This window comes from Mytilus galloprovincialis, unplaced genomic scaffold, assembly GCF_965363235.1.
Source record: "Mytilus galloprovincialis unplaced genomic scaffold, xbMytGall1.hap1.1 HAP1_SCAFFOLD_42, whole genome shotgun sequence".
Taxonomy (NCBI): Eukaryota; Metazoa; Mollusca; class Bivalvia; order Mytilida; family Mytilidae; genus Mytilus; species Mytilus galloprovincialis.
This window is the reverse complement of record NW_027467991.1, coordinates 95213-111774: the sequence shown is the minus strand read 5'-3', so window position 1 is coordinate 111774 and position 16562 is coordinate 95213. Positions and strand designations below refer to the sequence as shown.

The following is a 16562-nucleotide window of genomic DNA, read 5'->3' as shown; positions in this document are numbered from 1 at the left end:
TAAAGCATTGACCAATATGATCTACAAACATCCAACGCTCGTGAGTACTGAATTGTATGCAACCATTAAAACTTTGAAAATGCTTTGTTTTTTTGACGTACACATTAACTGTACCTCAAGTACTGACTGATATTATCTACAAACATGAACCGAAGTTAATATATGAATAGCGGTTTAGGGCGACCAGAGGTAAAAAACGTCAATGAATGTGTTTGGTGACCAGAAGTAACCAAAGTGAACGATTGTGTTATGTGAGCATTATAGTAAGGTGACCAGAGGTCAACATAATGAATATATGTACGAGGTGACCAGAGGTTACCAACATAAATGAGTGTGTTATTTGATCAAAGAATCATTGTAACTGGACCAGAGGTAAACATTGTCAATATGTGTTCAAGGTGAGCAGAGTTAACCTAAGACAACATATGAAGAGTGGTGTCTGATCACCTTAGTCAATATTGCTAGTGTGAACAGTGTGTTACTTGCTATATTTTTATACCCTTCCCAAATTTGTTTCTTCATGTTTTATGACATAAACTACATTTGTAAAAAATTTTGGGTCATGGATTTTGAATTAATGTAATCACTCCTTTTGTAATAGCAACGTTGACAGTTTTGTGAACTTCTGATGAACAGACTCTACAGGCGAAAGGACTCAGTCTAACATGTATCAGGGGAAACGAGTACCAATTAATGTTAACGTTAAGTAGACACAGCCTGTTGGAAAGTTTTATTGTAATTTCTATGATAGAAAAAAAGAAGAATATTGTTCCAATCAAGGGCCCTTAAAGTACACATAAAAAATGCATCATGATTTGTATATGCATTTATCGGTTAGAAAGCAAAATTAAATTTGAAGGTCCCATCCAAAGGGTGAAAATAAAGGAAGCAAAAGGAGGTGTTCCACGCGGAATATTTGTATTTTATGAACTCTTACGTACGGTGACCTATAGTTGATAATGTCTGTGTCATTTTGGTCTTTTGTGAATAGTTGTCTCATTGGCAATCCGTTGAAAGTTTGCAAATATCCTTATGACCAAATTACACGGATGATAAATATTCACCATTTGTTACGTTGCCGTGTTCTAAGCGTATACATGCAGGTCATGAATTAATTTGTTGAATGAAATCAAATTGGAGCTTATAATTCTTCTATACAACAAGTATTGTTGACCTATTGCTTATAGTTTAAGAAAAATTGACCAAAACACAAAAAATTAACCTGAGCAATGAACCGTGAAAATGAGATCAAAGTCAATTAAACCTGCGAGACTTTATTTAGAATATCGTTGATCATCTCAACGAGATTGATTTTCTCGCTTGAACCGGGACGGCGAAATCGAGAAAGGCAATCGAGTTGAGATGACCAATGATAATCTGTTTATAGCTATTCTAGCAACGCCACGTGCCTGCTTAGTTTTTAGCTATAATTTTCCTTCTCAAGCAAGTAGCACGAACTGAAAAATTATCACAAAAAAAGATCAAAGGCAAAATGCACAAAATAGCGATAATGACAAATACATAATGATATATTTGCATACAACAAATAATAATATTAACGGTACCAATTTTCTTGCACCAGATGCGCATTTCGACAAAACATGTCTCTTCAGTGATGCTCGTGGCCAAAATATTTGAAATCAAAAGCTTATATAAAAGATGAAGAGCTATAATCCAAAAGGTCCAAGAAGTATAGCCAAATCCGTTGACCTATTGCATATAGTAATAGAAAAAAAGACCAAAACTCAAAACACTTAACTGTAACCACTGAACCATGAAAATGAGTTCAAGGCCAATTGACACCTGCCAGCTAGACATGTACACCTTACAATCATTCCATACATCAAATATAGTAAACCTATTGCAAACAGATTAAGAAAAACAGACCAAAACACAAAAACTTAATTATAACCATTAAACCAAGAAAATGAGGTCAAGGTCAGATAACACCTGTCAGTTGGGCATGTACACCTGACAGTCCTTCCATACACCGAATATACAAGACCTATTTCTTAGAGTATCTAAGATATGGACTTGACCACCAAAACTTAACCTTGTTCCCTGATCAAAAAATGAGGTTGAGGTCAAGTGAAATCTGTCTGACGGGCATGAGGATCTTGCAAGGTACGCACATACCAAATATAGTTATCATATAACTCATATTACTAGTACTCTTAATAGGAGAGAAATTAACATTAAAAAAAAATCTTAACTATTTTCAAGTCGTCACACAACCATAAAAATGAGGCCAAGGACAATGGACATGTGACAGACGGGAACTTCGTAACATGAGGTATCTATATACAAAGTATGAAGCTTCCAGGTCTTCCACTTTCTAAAATATAAAGCTTTTAGGCAGGTAGATAACGCCGCCACCGAAGTCGCCGCCCTATCCTTGTAGCGAGCTTTCTACGACATGTGTCCCAGGTTCGACAAATACCTGAAACATATCTTCTAGCATACATTAATGTTTAACTACCTTTCGATTGCTGTTCTTCATTCTACAATAGCTATTAAGACATCAAACTTCATTATAAAATGAGAACCCTTTTGTTTCAAATTGTTAGTGTGCATAGTAGAATAAGCCACGAAGCAAGAGCCCCACGTGAGCTGTGGTCTGTTGATGAAGTGGTAGTAGGTTCTTCTCTAAAAAAACGATTACTTTTAGCCGTCGTGAAGAAGCTCAATGGAATTTACATTATATTTTGGAGAAATTGTCTCTTTAATGATGATAATTCAATAAATGGAAATAAACTAAGAACCTACAGAAAATTTAAAGTAAAGTATGAACTAGAAAAGTACCTTATATTGAATTTAGATAAAAATGTTACAAAAAATTATGCTAAAATAGGAATAAGTAATTATAGTATGTTGGCTGTTGATCGCGGTAGATACAACAAAACAGCTTTAGAAAATAGAATATGTCCTTTATGCCATAAAGAGGTGGAAGATGAATTTCATTTTATCATAACATGTTCAGAAATTAATAAAACTAGGATCAAAATGTTAGATGAAATTTCTAATATTGTCCCCTGTTTTAATAAATCAAGATTTTTTAAAATTTTTATACGACCGCAAAATTTGAAAAAAATTTCGTCGTATATTGCTATCACGTTGGCGTCGTCGTCTGCGTCGTCGTCGTCGTCGTCGTCGTCGTCGTCCGAATACTTTTAGTTTTCGCACTCTTACTTTACTAAAAGTAAATAGAAATCTATGAAATTTTAACACAAGGTTTATGACCACAAAAGGAAGGTTGGGATTGATTTTGGCAGTTTTGGTCCCAATATTTTAGGAATTAGGGGCCAAAAAGGGCCCAAATAAGCATTTTCTTGGTTTTCGCACTATAACTTTAGTTTAAGTAAATAGAAATCTATGAAATGTTGATACAAGGTTTATGACCACAAAAGAAAGGTTGGGATTGATTTTGGGAGTTTTGGTACCAACAGTTCAGAAATTAGGGGCCAAAAAAGGGCCCAAATAAGCATTATTCTTGGTTTTCGCACAATAACTTTAGTATAAGTAAATAGAAATCAATGAAATTTAAACACAATGTGTATGACCATAAAAGGAAGGTTGGTATTGATTTTGGGAGTTAAGGTCCCAACAGTTTAGAAATTAGGGGCCAAAAAGGGACCCAAATAAGCATTTTTCTTGGTTTTTGCACCATAACTTTAGTATTTATAAATAGAAATTTATGAAATTTAAACATAAGGTTTATGACCATAAAAAGAAGGTTGGTATTGATTTTGGGAGTTTTGGTCCCAACAGTTTAGGAATAAAGGGCCCAAAGGGTCCAAAATTAAACTTTGTTTGATTTCATCAAAAATTGAATAATTGGGGTTCTTTGATATGCCAAATCTAACTGTGTATGTAGATTCTTAATTTTTGGTCCCGTTTTCAATACTATAAGCAATAGGTCTAGTATATTCGGTGTATGGAAGGACTGTAAGGTGTACATGTCCAACTGGCAGGTGTCATCTGACCTTGACCTCATTTTCATGGTTCAGTGGTTATAGTTAAGTTTTTGTGTTTTGGTCTGTTTTTCTTATACTATATGCAATAGGTCTACTATAATTGGTGTATGGATGATTGTAAGGTGTACATGTCTAGCTGACAGGTGTCATCTGACCTTGACCTCATTTTCATGGTTCAGTGGTTATAGTTAAGTTTTTGTGTTTTGGTCTGTTTTTCTTATACTATATGCAATAGGTCTACTATAATTGGTGTATGGAATGATTGTAAGGTGTACATGTCTAGCTGACAGGTGTCATCTGACCTTGACCTCATTTTTTCATGGTTCAGTGGTTATAGTTAAGTTTTTGTGTTTTGCTCTGTTTTTCTTATACTATATGCAATAGGTCTACTATAATTGGTGTATGGAATGATTGTAAGGTGTAGATGTCTAGCTGACAGGTGTCATCTGACCTTGACCTTTTTTTTAATGGTTCAGTGGTCAAAGTTAAGTTTTTAGTTTTGGTCTATTTTTCTAATACTTTATGCATTAGGTCAACTATATTTGGTGTATGGACATATTTTATGATCTTTATGTTGGTTAGGCTGGTTTAATTTGACTTTGACCTCATTTTCACGGTCCATTGCTAAGTTTTAAGTGTTTGTGTGTTGTGGTCTGTTTTTCTTTATTTATAAGCAATAAGTCAACTATATTTGTTGTATTGAAAAATTGTTAGCTGTACATGTCTGCCTGGCATGGTTCATCTGACCTTGGCCTCATTTTCATGGTTGATTGATAAATGTTTCCTTTTCTTGGTTAATGTTGAGTTTATGTGACAGTTGTAATAAAGCTTTATATTTAGGTCTATCAAGATAGTATCAGGAATTAGTAAAGAAGGCGAGACATTTCAGTGTGTGCACTCTTGTGGTGTAGTAAGATAGTACTTTAATGTTAGATGGGCTATCTATTGAACCATGCTTGATGTAATTGGTTTTTTTTTTGTGTAGCGCGATAGTACTACGATTTTATATGGTATATCTATTGAAACATGCTTGGTATATTTGGATTTTATTGTTTAGTAAGATTGTACTATCATGTAAGATGGTCTATCTATTGAAACATGTTTGGTATATTTGGTTTTTATGGTGTAGTAATATAATTATATGATGTTAGATGGTTTATCTATTGAAACATCCTTGGTATAATTGGTTTTTATTGTGTAGTAAGATAGTACTATAATGTAAGATGGGCTATCTATTGAAACATCCTTGGTATAATTGGTTTTTATGGTGTAGTAAGATAGTACTATGATGTTAGATGGTCTATCTATTAAAACCTGCTTGGTATAATTACTTTTTATTGTGTAGTAAGATAGTACTATGATGTTAGATGGTCTATCTATTGGAACATGCTTGGTATAATTGGTTTTTATTGTTTAGTGAGATAGTACTACGATTTTTTATGGTATATCTATTGAAACATGCTTGGTATAATTGGTTTTTATGGTGTAGTAATATAATTATATGATGTAAGATGGTTTATCTATTGAAACATCCTTGGTATAATTGTTTTTTTATGGTGTAGTAAGATAGTACTATGATGTTAGATGGTTTATCTATTGGAACAGCCTTTGACCAAAGGGTCAAAAATTAAACTTTGTTTGATTTCAACAAAAATTGAATGTATGGGGTTCTTCAATATGCTGAATCTAACCATGTATTTAGATTTTTATACGACCGTATATTGCTATCACGTTGGCGTCGTCGTCCTGCGTCGTCGTCGTCGTCGTCCGAATACTTTTAGTTTTCGCACTCTAACTTTACTAAAAGTGAATAGAAATCTATGAAATTTTAAAACAACGTTTATAACCACAAAAGGAAGGTTGAGATTGATTTTGGGAGTTTTGGTCCCAAAATTTTAGGAATTAGGGGCCAAAAAGGGCCCAAATAAGCATTTTCTTGGTTTTCGCACTATAACTTTAGTTTCAGTAAATAGAAATCTATGAAATTTTGACACAAGGTTTATGACCAAAAAAGGAAGGTTGAGATTGATTTTGGGAGTTTTGGTCCCAAAATTTTAGGAATTAGGGGCCAAAAAAGGGCCCAAATAAGCATTATTCTTGGTTTTCGCACAATAACTTTAGTATAAGTGAATAGAAATCAATGAAATTTAAACACAAGGTTTATGACCACAAAAGAAAGGTTGGGATTGATTTTGGGAGTTGAGGTCTGAACAGATTAGGAATAAGGGGCCAAAAAGGGGCCCAAGTAAGCATTATTCTTGGTTTTCGCACCATAACTTTAGTATAAGTAAATAGAAATCTTTGAAATTTAAACACAAGGTTTATGACCATAAAAGGAAGGTTGGGTTTGATTTTGGGAGTTTTGGTCCCAACAGGTTTTTAGGAATAAGGGGCCCAAAGGGTCCAAAATTGAACTTTGTTTGATTTCATCAAAAATTGAATAATTGGGGTTCTTTGATATGCCTGATCTAACTGTGTATGTAGATTCTTAATTTTTGGTCCCGTTTTCCAATTGGTCTACATTAAGGTCCAAAGGGTCCAAAATTAAACTTAGTTTGATTTTAACAAAAATTGAATCCTTGGGGTTCTTTGATATGCTGAATCTAAAAATGTACTTAGATTTTTGATTATTGGCCCAGTTTTCAAGTTGGTTTAAATCGGGGTCCAAAATAAAACTTTGTTTGATTTCATCAAAAATTGAATAATTGGGGTTCTTTGATATGCCAAATCTAACTGTGTATGTAGATTCTTAATTTTTAGTCCCGTTTTCAAATTGGTCTACATTAAATACCAAAGGGTCCAAAATTAAACTAAGTTTGATTTTAATAAAAATTGAATTCTTTGGCTTTTTTGATATGCTGAATTTAATCATGTACATAGATTTTTGATTATGGGCCCAGTTTACAAGTTGGTTCAAATCAGGATCCAAAATTATTATATTAAGTATTGTGCAATAGCAAGAAATTTTCAATTGCACAGTATTCAGCAATAGCAAGAAATCTTCAATTGCACAGTATTGTGCAATAGCAAAAAATGTTCAATTGCACAGTATTGTGCAATAGCAAGAAATCTTCAATTGCACAGTATTGTGCAATAGCAAATATTTTCAATTGCACAGTATTGCGCAATAGCAAGAAATATCTAATTGCACAATATTGTGCAATAGCAAGAAATTTTCAATTGATTGGAGTTATCTTTCTTTGTCCAGAATAGTAGTTGAATCAACTTAAATCATTGTTTTATACAATGCACAATGTATATTCACTTTTACTACCAACTGATAAATTAAAACACTCTTTACCATTCAGTGATAACAAGCACTTTTTGTTACATTTTAATATTTTATGATGTATTTAAATGAGTAGTTATTGTTTCAAACTCCATTAGAAATTTGAATTGAGATCAGTTTTGAAAAAAGGGAAAGGGGGATGTGAAAAAAAAATGGTGGTGGGGGGGGGGGGGGGGTTAATTTTTCTCATTTCAGATTTCATAAATAAAAAGAAAATTTCTTCAACCATTTTTTTGAGAGGATTAATATTCAACAGCATAGTGATTGCTCAAAGACAAAAAAATTATTTTAAGTTCATTAGACTACATTCATTCTGTGTCCAAAACCTATGCTGTGTCAACTATTTAATCACAATCCAAATTTAGAGCTGAATCCAGCTTAAATGTTGTGTCCATACTTACCCCGACCGTTCAGGGTTCAACCTATGCGGTCGTATAAAGCTGCGCCCTGCGGAGCATCTGGTTAATATTTGGACCTGGTTATCAAATTGGTCCACATTGAGGTCTAATTAAAGGGATCTAAAATTGAACATGATTTGGTTTCATCAAAGATTTAATTCTTGGGGTTTTATGATATGCTGAATCTAACCATATATTTAGATTTTGGATATTGGACCATAATAGGTTTTTAAATGTCCAATTTGAAATTTTTAAGTTTTTATGTTTGAGTTGTTAGACCACATTCATTCTGTGTCAGAAACCTATATTGTGTCAACTATTTATATTTATTTAATCACAATCCAAATTCAGAGCTGTATCAAGCTTTTATGTTGTGTCCATACTTGCCCCAACCGTTCAGGGTTCAACCTCTGCTGTCGTATAAAGCTGCCCCCTTCGGAGCATCTGGTTGATTGAGGTGCCAATTTGGGCATAATTGGTTTTTAAATGTCCAATTTGAAATTTTTAAGTTTTTATGTTTAAGTTCATAGACCACATTCATTCGTGTCAGAAACCTATATTGTGTCAACTATTTAATCACAATCCAAATTCAGAGCTGTACCAAGCTTTTATGTTGTGTCCATACTTGCGCCAACTTTTCAAGGTTTGACTCTGCGGTAGTATACAGCTGCGCCCTGCGGGGCATCTGGTTTGTTATTTTTTTGACTACTATAGAGCACTCTGCCACCAATACCCCAAAAGACATCAATCAGGTCTTCATAGGTGTGTGCATGACCTGATTTCAGTTTTTTTTAAGCCCCCCCCCCCTCCCAATGTTCTTTGGATGAAATTATTTTAATATATTAAAAGTCGCTTTTTTTTTATTTCATTATAAACTAGGGATCATTCTGATTTCAGTGATATCTAGTTTTATACAAGTATCTTTATTAATCCTTCCACCACTAAGGGTCACTCATGCATAGTCCCTAAAATATGATGTCATAGAGAAAAAAAATGTTGATTGCACCCTTGTGTAGGTGCACTCAACTCCAATCTTAATTAACTAGGGAAAAGTGCCATTATTGGATATTAATAAAAACATAAAAAAGAGAACTGTTTTGAACAGAGGATTTTATTTTATAGCTTAAAATACTGAAAGATTTGAACAAACAGTAAAATGATTCCATATTCTATAAAGAATTTGTGTTAGCATTTATAAGAAACATGATGTAGATGTTCTGGAAATTAAGTCTTACGAAAACAAAGGTCAAAAGACTGCTACTATAGTTTAATTCAACTTGTTTCATATTGTACTGTACAATGCACGCAAGTGACAAAATCCTCGTGTGTAAACTGTTAAAAAAGCGTGTATTACACGCGAATATCATGTCACTTGACATGTATGCCTGTATATCATCTTAAGATGGTACCTAACACTACAGGGAGATAACTCTGTAAAATCAGCAGAACGTTTTAATGACGTTGTGTTCATAAGGGAGGGCCCTCATGGGGTTTTTGATTATGTGATTACTTGGCCGTTTTTTTAATGATTATTTGATTATTAAGCCAAATATTTCATGATTATTTGATTACCTAGGACTGTATTTTTAGTTTATGATTATTTGATTACTAACGATAAGCAAATATTTAATGATTATGTGATTATATTGGCAAAAAAATGGTGATTATGTGATTACTAGGACCCCCCCATGAGGGGCATCATAAGGGAGTATTAAGCTTCTCAATGATCAAAATAAGTGTTTGTCAAACTGCTATATAACCAGTGTAATTTTTTCTGATCAAACGGTTGGTTCAAACTTTTTGAAATTTTTATATTTTTGTCAAAGGGTCAAAGTAAATACTTTGTCAACATTTTAAGAAAATTAAAGGAGCCAAATTAATTTGAGTTAAAGTGTTGGGTACCACCTTAACGAATTTATATCACAGGTTCTACAGCAGTAATATTTTCCCCCAAAAAAGGCCTTACAGATACTTTATGATGACTGATTTTTGTAGGACCTTGCTTCAAGTAAAAATAAATTGCAAAGATGGTTGAAATAAAAGCATATTTTGATTCACTAAGTAATTTAAATTTATTCATAAATATATTAATCCTTGTTCTTTACAATTTTAATCTTTTTTTCATAGTTGGTCCTATGGAGTATTGTTGTGGGAGATATTTACACTCGGAGGGAATCCTTATCCATCTGTACCTGTGGAAAGATTATTTGAACTTTTAAAAGAAGGTCATAGAATGGGCAGACCTCCATATGCTTCAGAAATAATTAATAAAACGATGCAGTCCTGTTGGCATGAGAATCCATCAGGGCGACCATCTTTCAATAACCTTGTTATTGATTTTAATAAAATGTTGACCTCTATGGACAACAGAAGTGAAGTAAGTATTTATTCTATAATTATGGAATTATCAGAAAAAATAAATAGTCAAAATGGTTTTTTTTATAAATTCATTTAAAGTTTGATATTTACTTTATAAATCTTGTTCTCAAATATATGTCTATATTATACAAATGTCAGTGTAATTTTGTATGTATTTTCTGTTAGGCCAGGGTTTTTCAATTTTGCTGGTTTACATATTTTTCACATTAAAAAGTCAGGTTGGTCGGTAGGAAAAAAAAGTAAAAAATATCTTTCAAGACCACAAATATGTAAAAAAAAATATCTTTCACATTTCTAACAATATGAGTGGTATGCTATTTTGTCATCATTTCTTAAATTTGTTATCCTTGAAATTTAATTACTCAACGGTTATAAACAAAAAATGTATGGTATCCTCATCCAAGTTTTGTCTACAGACAAAGACAACATTATATTGTCATTTCACAAACAGATCCTCATAGTTGTCTTCCTGGAATTCATCAGTTGTCATGCATTCCTGTTTGAATATCAATAATGGAATTTTGGATCCTCAATGCTATTCAACTTTGTACTTGTTTGGCTTTATAAATATTTTAATATGAGCATCACTGATGAGTGTTATGTAGACGAAACGCGCGTCTGGCGTACTTAATTATAATCCTGGTACCTTTGATAACTATTTGTTATCCAAAAGGAAGATTTTTGTTTTTTTTATTATTTATGAAACAAGAAAATTCCAAATTATTTTAACTTTAACTTGACGACTTCCACGTTTTGACAGGTTCATTTAATCTTTGAGGTGATACATCTTATTGAATTATGACAAAAAAGTGAAACAAACTTATTGTTATGGGTTTTGAACACAGGTTTCTCTCATCAAAATTATTTGGCTATTTTTAGCTCACCTAGCCTGAACTTTTACAAAAATCTCTGAAACTACTGGGCCAAACTTAACCAAACTTGGCCACAATCATCATTGGAGTAAAGTGTTTAAAAGATATAACCAAAATGGCCTCCATAGCTAAAAATAGAACATAAGGGTAAAATGTAGATTTGGCTTATATCTCTGAAACCAAAGCATTTACATCAAATCTGACATGGAGTAATATTGTTAATCAGGACAAGATCTGTCTGCCCTGACATTTTCAAATGAATCAGACAACCTGCTTATTAATTAGTAGTTTTAAGTAAACTTTGCCATTTTTAGCTATAACTAAAGTTGCAATACTTCTTCAAATATATTTTTTTTTCATTTCAGGAATATCCAAATCTAGATGATTGTAACAGTATACATCCCATCATATCATCATGATCATAGTCTCTCTCATGTACGAGGCATTCACTGACAACTGTGTTTTATACTAATAGGCAGTGGTTGTTTCATTATCTCAATCATCTAGATCGTCTTCCACATATTGAATTATACTTGACTTAATTGTTCAAAGAAGACAACCATGCATCTTATTCAATCTCATGTTTTTACAACAAGTGCTATAGTGAACAAAAAAAAAGTTTTTGTTGCTCTAATGTTCAACCTGTGCAACCTCATTGACACCAAAGACAAAGAAATACTATTAGAAATCCAGTGTCTGTGATTTTTTTTTTTGTGATTTGTGTTGACAAGGATAAATATGTTTAATCATGTAAAGTACAGGAACTTATTTCAAGTCATTTTTTAAATGGAAATGTCCAAAGTTTTTTGATGACAATTTATATTAATTGTGACGAAAATGCGTTCAAATGACGACGAACGAACTTCAAATTGTGATCTTTTGAGAAATAATGAAATTCAAATCAGCGAACTGTCCGGGAGTATTAAACAAATTATTTCGATCAAATGACGAAACTATACTCCTGGTTGTTGAAATGCCAACTGACTAATTTTACAGCAAAAATGTTCTTTTATAGTTATGATCTGTAAAATTTGCATCATTTTTCCACATTTTCTATATTAAATTTTACAACAAAATTAAGCTAACAATACACAGGATTGTCAATATAGTTTTTTCTGTTTTATCATTCTGAAAGTAGAAATTGTGCAGGCACAATACTGTTTTTTATTGGCTCATGCTTTGCAACATTATACACTATTTTATATATGATTTTGGTTATACTGTTGAATTACTTTAGTATACATTTCAATGAATACAAATGTACAAATTTTGATTATTTAGAAGAATGAAAATAAGTGAATTAAATTTTCATTTAAATTCATACATGTGTACATATTAAAGAAGCATAGCAGATGCAGTTTAGCAAGAGGAAATGAGAAGTTTTTGGTAAATGAAATGTGTTTAAGACAACCTTATGCTAAGCTTTTATCCACACACGGTACCAATAATAGCCAATTGCCTAAGGTTGCTTTGACCCGAATCCTTAGGTGGTAAAAGGTGGGACTATTTTAGTTGAGTTCCAAAGTTATGGTAGGGTGAAACAACCTCCTTTATTCTGCAATGCATAAAAAAAAATCCCATCGGGAAAGGTTTTGTCCACACTTAGTTCAAATGATGGGACCAAGGTGGGTAAGGTTTTATAAGGTTTAAAGTTTGGGTAGTGTTACCACCTTCCAACTTTAATTTATCAAAAATTCCCTACGGCACAGCTTTGTCAACAATAAGTACAAATGATAGGGAATTACCTAAGGTTGTTTGGACCCAACGACCAAGATGGGTAAAGTGCTTTAACTTTTTTATACGACCGCAAAAATTTTAATTTTTTGGTCGTATATTGGTATCAGGTTGGCGTTGTCGTCGTCGTCGTCCGAATACTTTTGGTTTTCGCACTATAACTTTAGTTTAAGTAAATAGAAATCTATGCAATTTAAACACTAGGTTTATGACCATAAAAGAAAGGTTTGGATTGTTTTTGTAAGTTTTGGTCCCAACAGTTTAGGAATTAGGGGCCAAAAAGGGCCCAAATAAGCATTTTCTTGGTTTTCGCAAGTTAAAAGAATACATGTCAGTTTTCAAATCCCATGTACAGAATAAGGATAAATCATGGATATCTAAAAAAGAGGGACGAAAGATACCAGAGGGACAGTCAAAATGCCAACGAGGTTCAGGTTTTGCTTTTCTTATTTTAAATGCTTCATGGGAATATAATATACAGCATTTTTATATTTAGAGAGCTTATATTCTTCTGCATTTTTTAATCTCGTCTATAAATAAAACTAACCTTTGGAGTACATTATCATATAAAGATTAAAATAAATTGCAAAAAATACCAAGTAGTCCAAGATCAAGATATTTATAAATATCTTCGAAGTTGTGATTGAGAACTTTGTTTTCCTAAAACATATCTTTTTTGCAGTTTAGCAAGGTTCTTAAATTGAAGAAAATACAGTTCTAAAATTAACATTGTTGATCTCAAGTAAAAATTGAATGTATAGTAAAAAAAAAGGCAGTGGCTATTTGACTGGCAGCGGCAAAATAGCAAATTTGCTATTTAGCCGGCTCTAATTAAATTATATTTCACTGGAATTAAAATATGTAAAAACAATAATCAAATATGAGATTGCTCATATAGAGAATAGATAAGCAACAATAGAGCTGAAAAACGCTCAGTGGTCAATTGTGTGATTGAACAGTATTGAACATTTATTGAACATTTAAACATTTTGAGATGAACAGTTTTCGAATGATTTAATGTATTGTTATTCTTATCTGTTATTGATTATAGTATCTAATAAAAAAAATATAAATCTTTTGCAATTTTCTTTATACATATGCATGTGCTTTATGGTTTCAAAAGGGTTAGAAATGCGTTCATTATATATATTCCGGACCATATGAGTATTTTGACCATACGTGTATGGTCATGACCATATGCGTATACTCATATGGTCCGACCATACGCGTATGGTCGGACCATATGAGTATAATACTCATTTGGTTTTTAACGGGCCGGACCATATGAGGTATATTTTTTTTCAAATTACATTATAAAAGAGGGACGAAAGACACCAAAGGGACAATCAAACTCATAAATCTAAAACAAACTGACAACGCCATGGCTAAAAATGAAAAAGACAAACAGAAAAACAATAGTACACATGACACAACATAGAAAACTAAAGAATAAACAACACGAACCCCAACAAAAACTAGGGGTGATCTCAGGTGCTCCGGAAGGGTATATAATGTTTCAATAATACAAAAACTTTATCTAAAAACATGACAATTTTTTAATTTTATAATCCAAAAACTTCGTAAAAATTGAATATTGATGACATAGTTAGTTTTCATCGCTAGTTACATTCGTGCATGTAGGCTTGGTTGACATTCACTTCCACATGGTATCATAGCTTTTTTGCATTTGCAAGAAATTTGTGCACGATCGTTTTCATTTACACATTTTGTTTGCGAGTGAAAACAAGCCTTTCTTGCAGCTGCATACAGTGATACCGAGCTCTTTGGCCATTCCGATGTCTACGGTGTTTTTAAGAAGCTCTACATCTCAAATATCGTAACATGACTGCAATACACCATCTTCACAACACAACTTAAATAAACTAATTGAATGTTACTTTCCAGTGCAGTGACTTCTTATATAAATGTAACAGTTCATTAAGAAGTTTTTGGTATTTAATTTTTTAGTCGACCTATTGCCATTTACTCGAAATAACAAATCGGTAATGACCATCGGTAATGACCATCGGTATAAAATGTGTTTACTATAAATTTGACAATTAAGTAAAATAACTATGTGAAACTTCTTATTTTTATTTAGCTTATCTTTTTATTATAATATAATAATAAAATTACCTACATGATAGCGTCTTTTTAATGAACGGTCATACCATATGCAGAGTTTAGAAGTATTTAAAAAAAGTAAACTGTAACAGAGTGTTAATTACCCCGACCATACGCGTACGGTCGGACCATATCAGTATATACCCATATGGTCATGACCATACGCGTATGGTCCAAATACTCATATGGTCCGGAACATATACATAAAATATACATAATAAGACATATAAAAATGTGAAGATGTGGTATGATTGCTTAAGAGACAACTCTCCACAAGAGACCAAAATGACACAGAACACATAAACAAGCAACGTGTCCACCGCAATATTCAATAAAAATAATAGCGCTAATAGGGGTATTTCATCTATAAGAAAACATTATTACCACCAGAGATATGAACTTAATTGAAAGTCCTTTTCTAAGAGGTGCAACGTACAACAAACGTATTATAAGTGAATAGGTAACAAATAGGTAACAGGGTATTTACCGAGTGCTGGAACGGGTACATGCGCTCTAATAGGGTAATTTCATCTCTAAGAACACATTGTTACCACCAGAGACATGAACACAATTAAAAAACGATTTATTTTAAAGTGCAACGTATACCCTGCGCATTAAAAGCGAATAAGGAACGAATAAGTAACCGGGTATTATCCGAGCGCTGGAACGGGAACATACGCGCTAATAAGGATATTTCATCTATAAGAACACATTATTACCACCAGAGATATGAACACAATTGCAAAATCCTTTTCTAAAAGGTGCAACGTACAACAAACGTAAAAAAGCGAATAGGTAACGAATAGGTAACAGGGTATTAACAGAGCTCTGGAACGGGTACATGCGCGCAAATAGGGTCATTTCATCTCTAAGAACACATTGTTACCACCAGAGACATGAACACAATTGAAAATCCTTTTCTAAAAGGTGCAACGTACAACAAACGTATTATAAGAACGTATACCCTGCGCATTAAAAGCGAATAAGGAACGAATAAGTAACAGGGTATCACTTTAGCGCTGAAACGGGTACATATATTCTATTAGGGTAATTTCACCTCTAAGAACCAATACTGTTACCACCAGAGACACAAAACTATTTCTTTTTTAAAGTGTAACGCATAACACACATTTTAAAAGCGAATAAGGAACGAATAAGTAACAGGGTACCAGTCGAGCGCTGAAACGGGTACATATGTTCTTTTAGGGTTATTTCACCTCTAAGAACCGACAGTTACCACCAGAGACACAAAATCATTTCTTTTTTAAAGTGCAAAGCATAACACACGTTTTAAAAGCGAATAAGGGTCGAATAAGTAACAGGGTATCACTGAGTCGAGCGCTGAAACGGGAAGATATGTTCTATTAAGGTTATTTCACCTTTTAGAACCGACAATTACAACCAGAGACACAAAAATATTTCTTTTGTTAAAGTGAAACGCATAACACACGTTTTATAAGCGAATAAGGAACGAATAATTAACAGGATATCAGTGTAGCGGTGAAACGGGTACATAGGCGCTAATAGGGGTTTTTCAACTCAGAGAACACATAATTACCACCAGTGACATGAACACAATTAAAAAACGATTTATTTCAAGGTGCAACGTAAATCACGCGTATTAAAAGCGATTAAGGAACGAATAAGTAACAGGATATAAACCGAGCGGGTCATTTCATCTATAAGAACACATTTCATCTCTAAGAACACATTGTTATCACCAGAGACATGGACACAATTGAAAATCCTTTTCTAAAAGGTGCAACGTACAACAAACCAAGGTGTATCTCTA

The 16562-nt window shown here is 32.9% G+C and overlaps 1 protein-coding gene across 1 annotated transcript; it reads left to right on the top strand.

Annotated features, from left to right (window-relative positions):
• The first annotated feature begins 898 nt into the window (after window positions 1-898).
• Window positions 899-13724, top strand: LOC143059918 (fibroblast growth factor receptor 4-like). Its single transcript, XM_076233501.1, has 3 exons — window positions 899-2293; window positions 9789-10038; window positions 11278-13724. Exons 1-3 carry the CDS (start codon window positions 2289-2291, stop codon window positions 11329-11331), a joined length of 309 nt encoding a protein of 102 aa, XP_076089616.1. The 5' UTR covers window positions 899-2288; the 3' UTR covers window positions 11332-13724.
• Window positions 13725-16562: the final 2838 nt, after the last annotated feature.

Excerpts from the sequence above, each read along its gene's own strand:
- LOC143059918 (XM_076233501.1), top strand. Across the intron at positions 10,039-11,277 it reads CTATGGACAACAGAAGTGAA|GAATATCCAAATCTAGATGA; the intron begins GTAAGTATTTAT and ends TTTTCATTTCAG.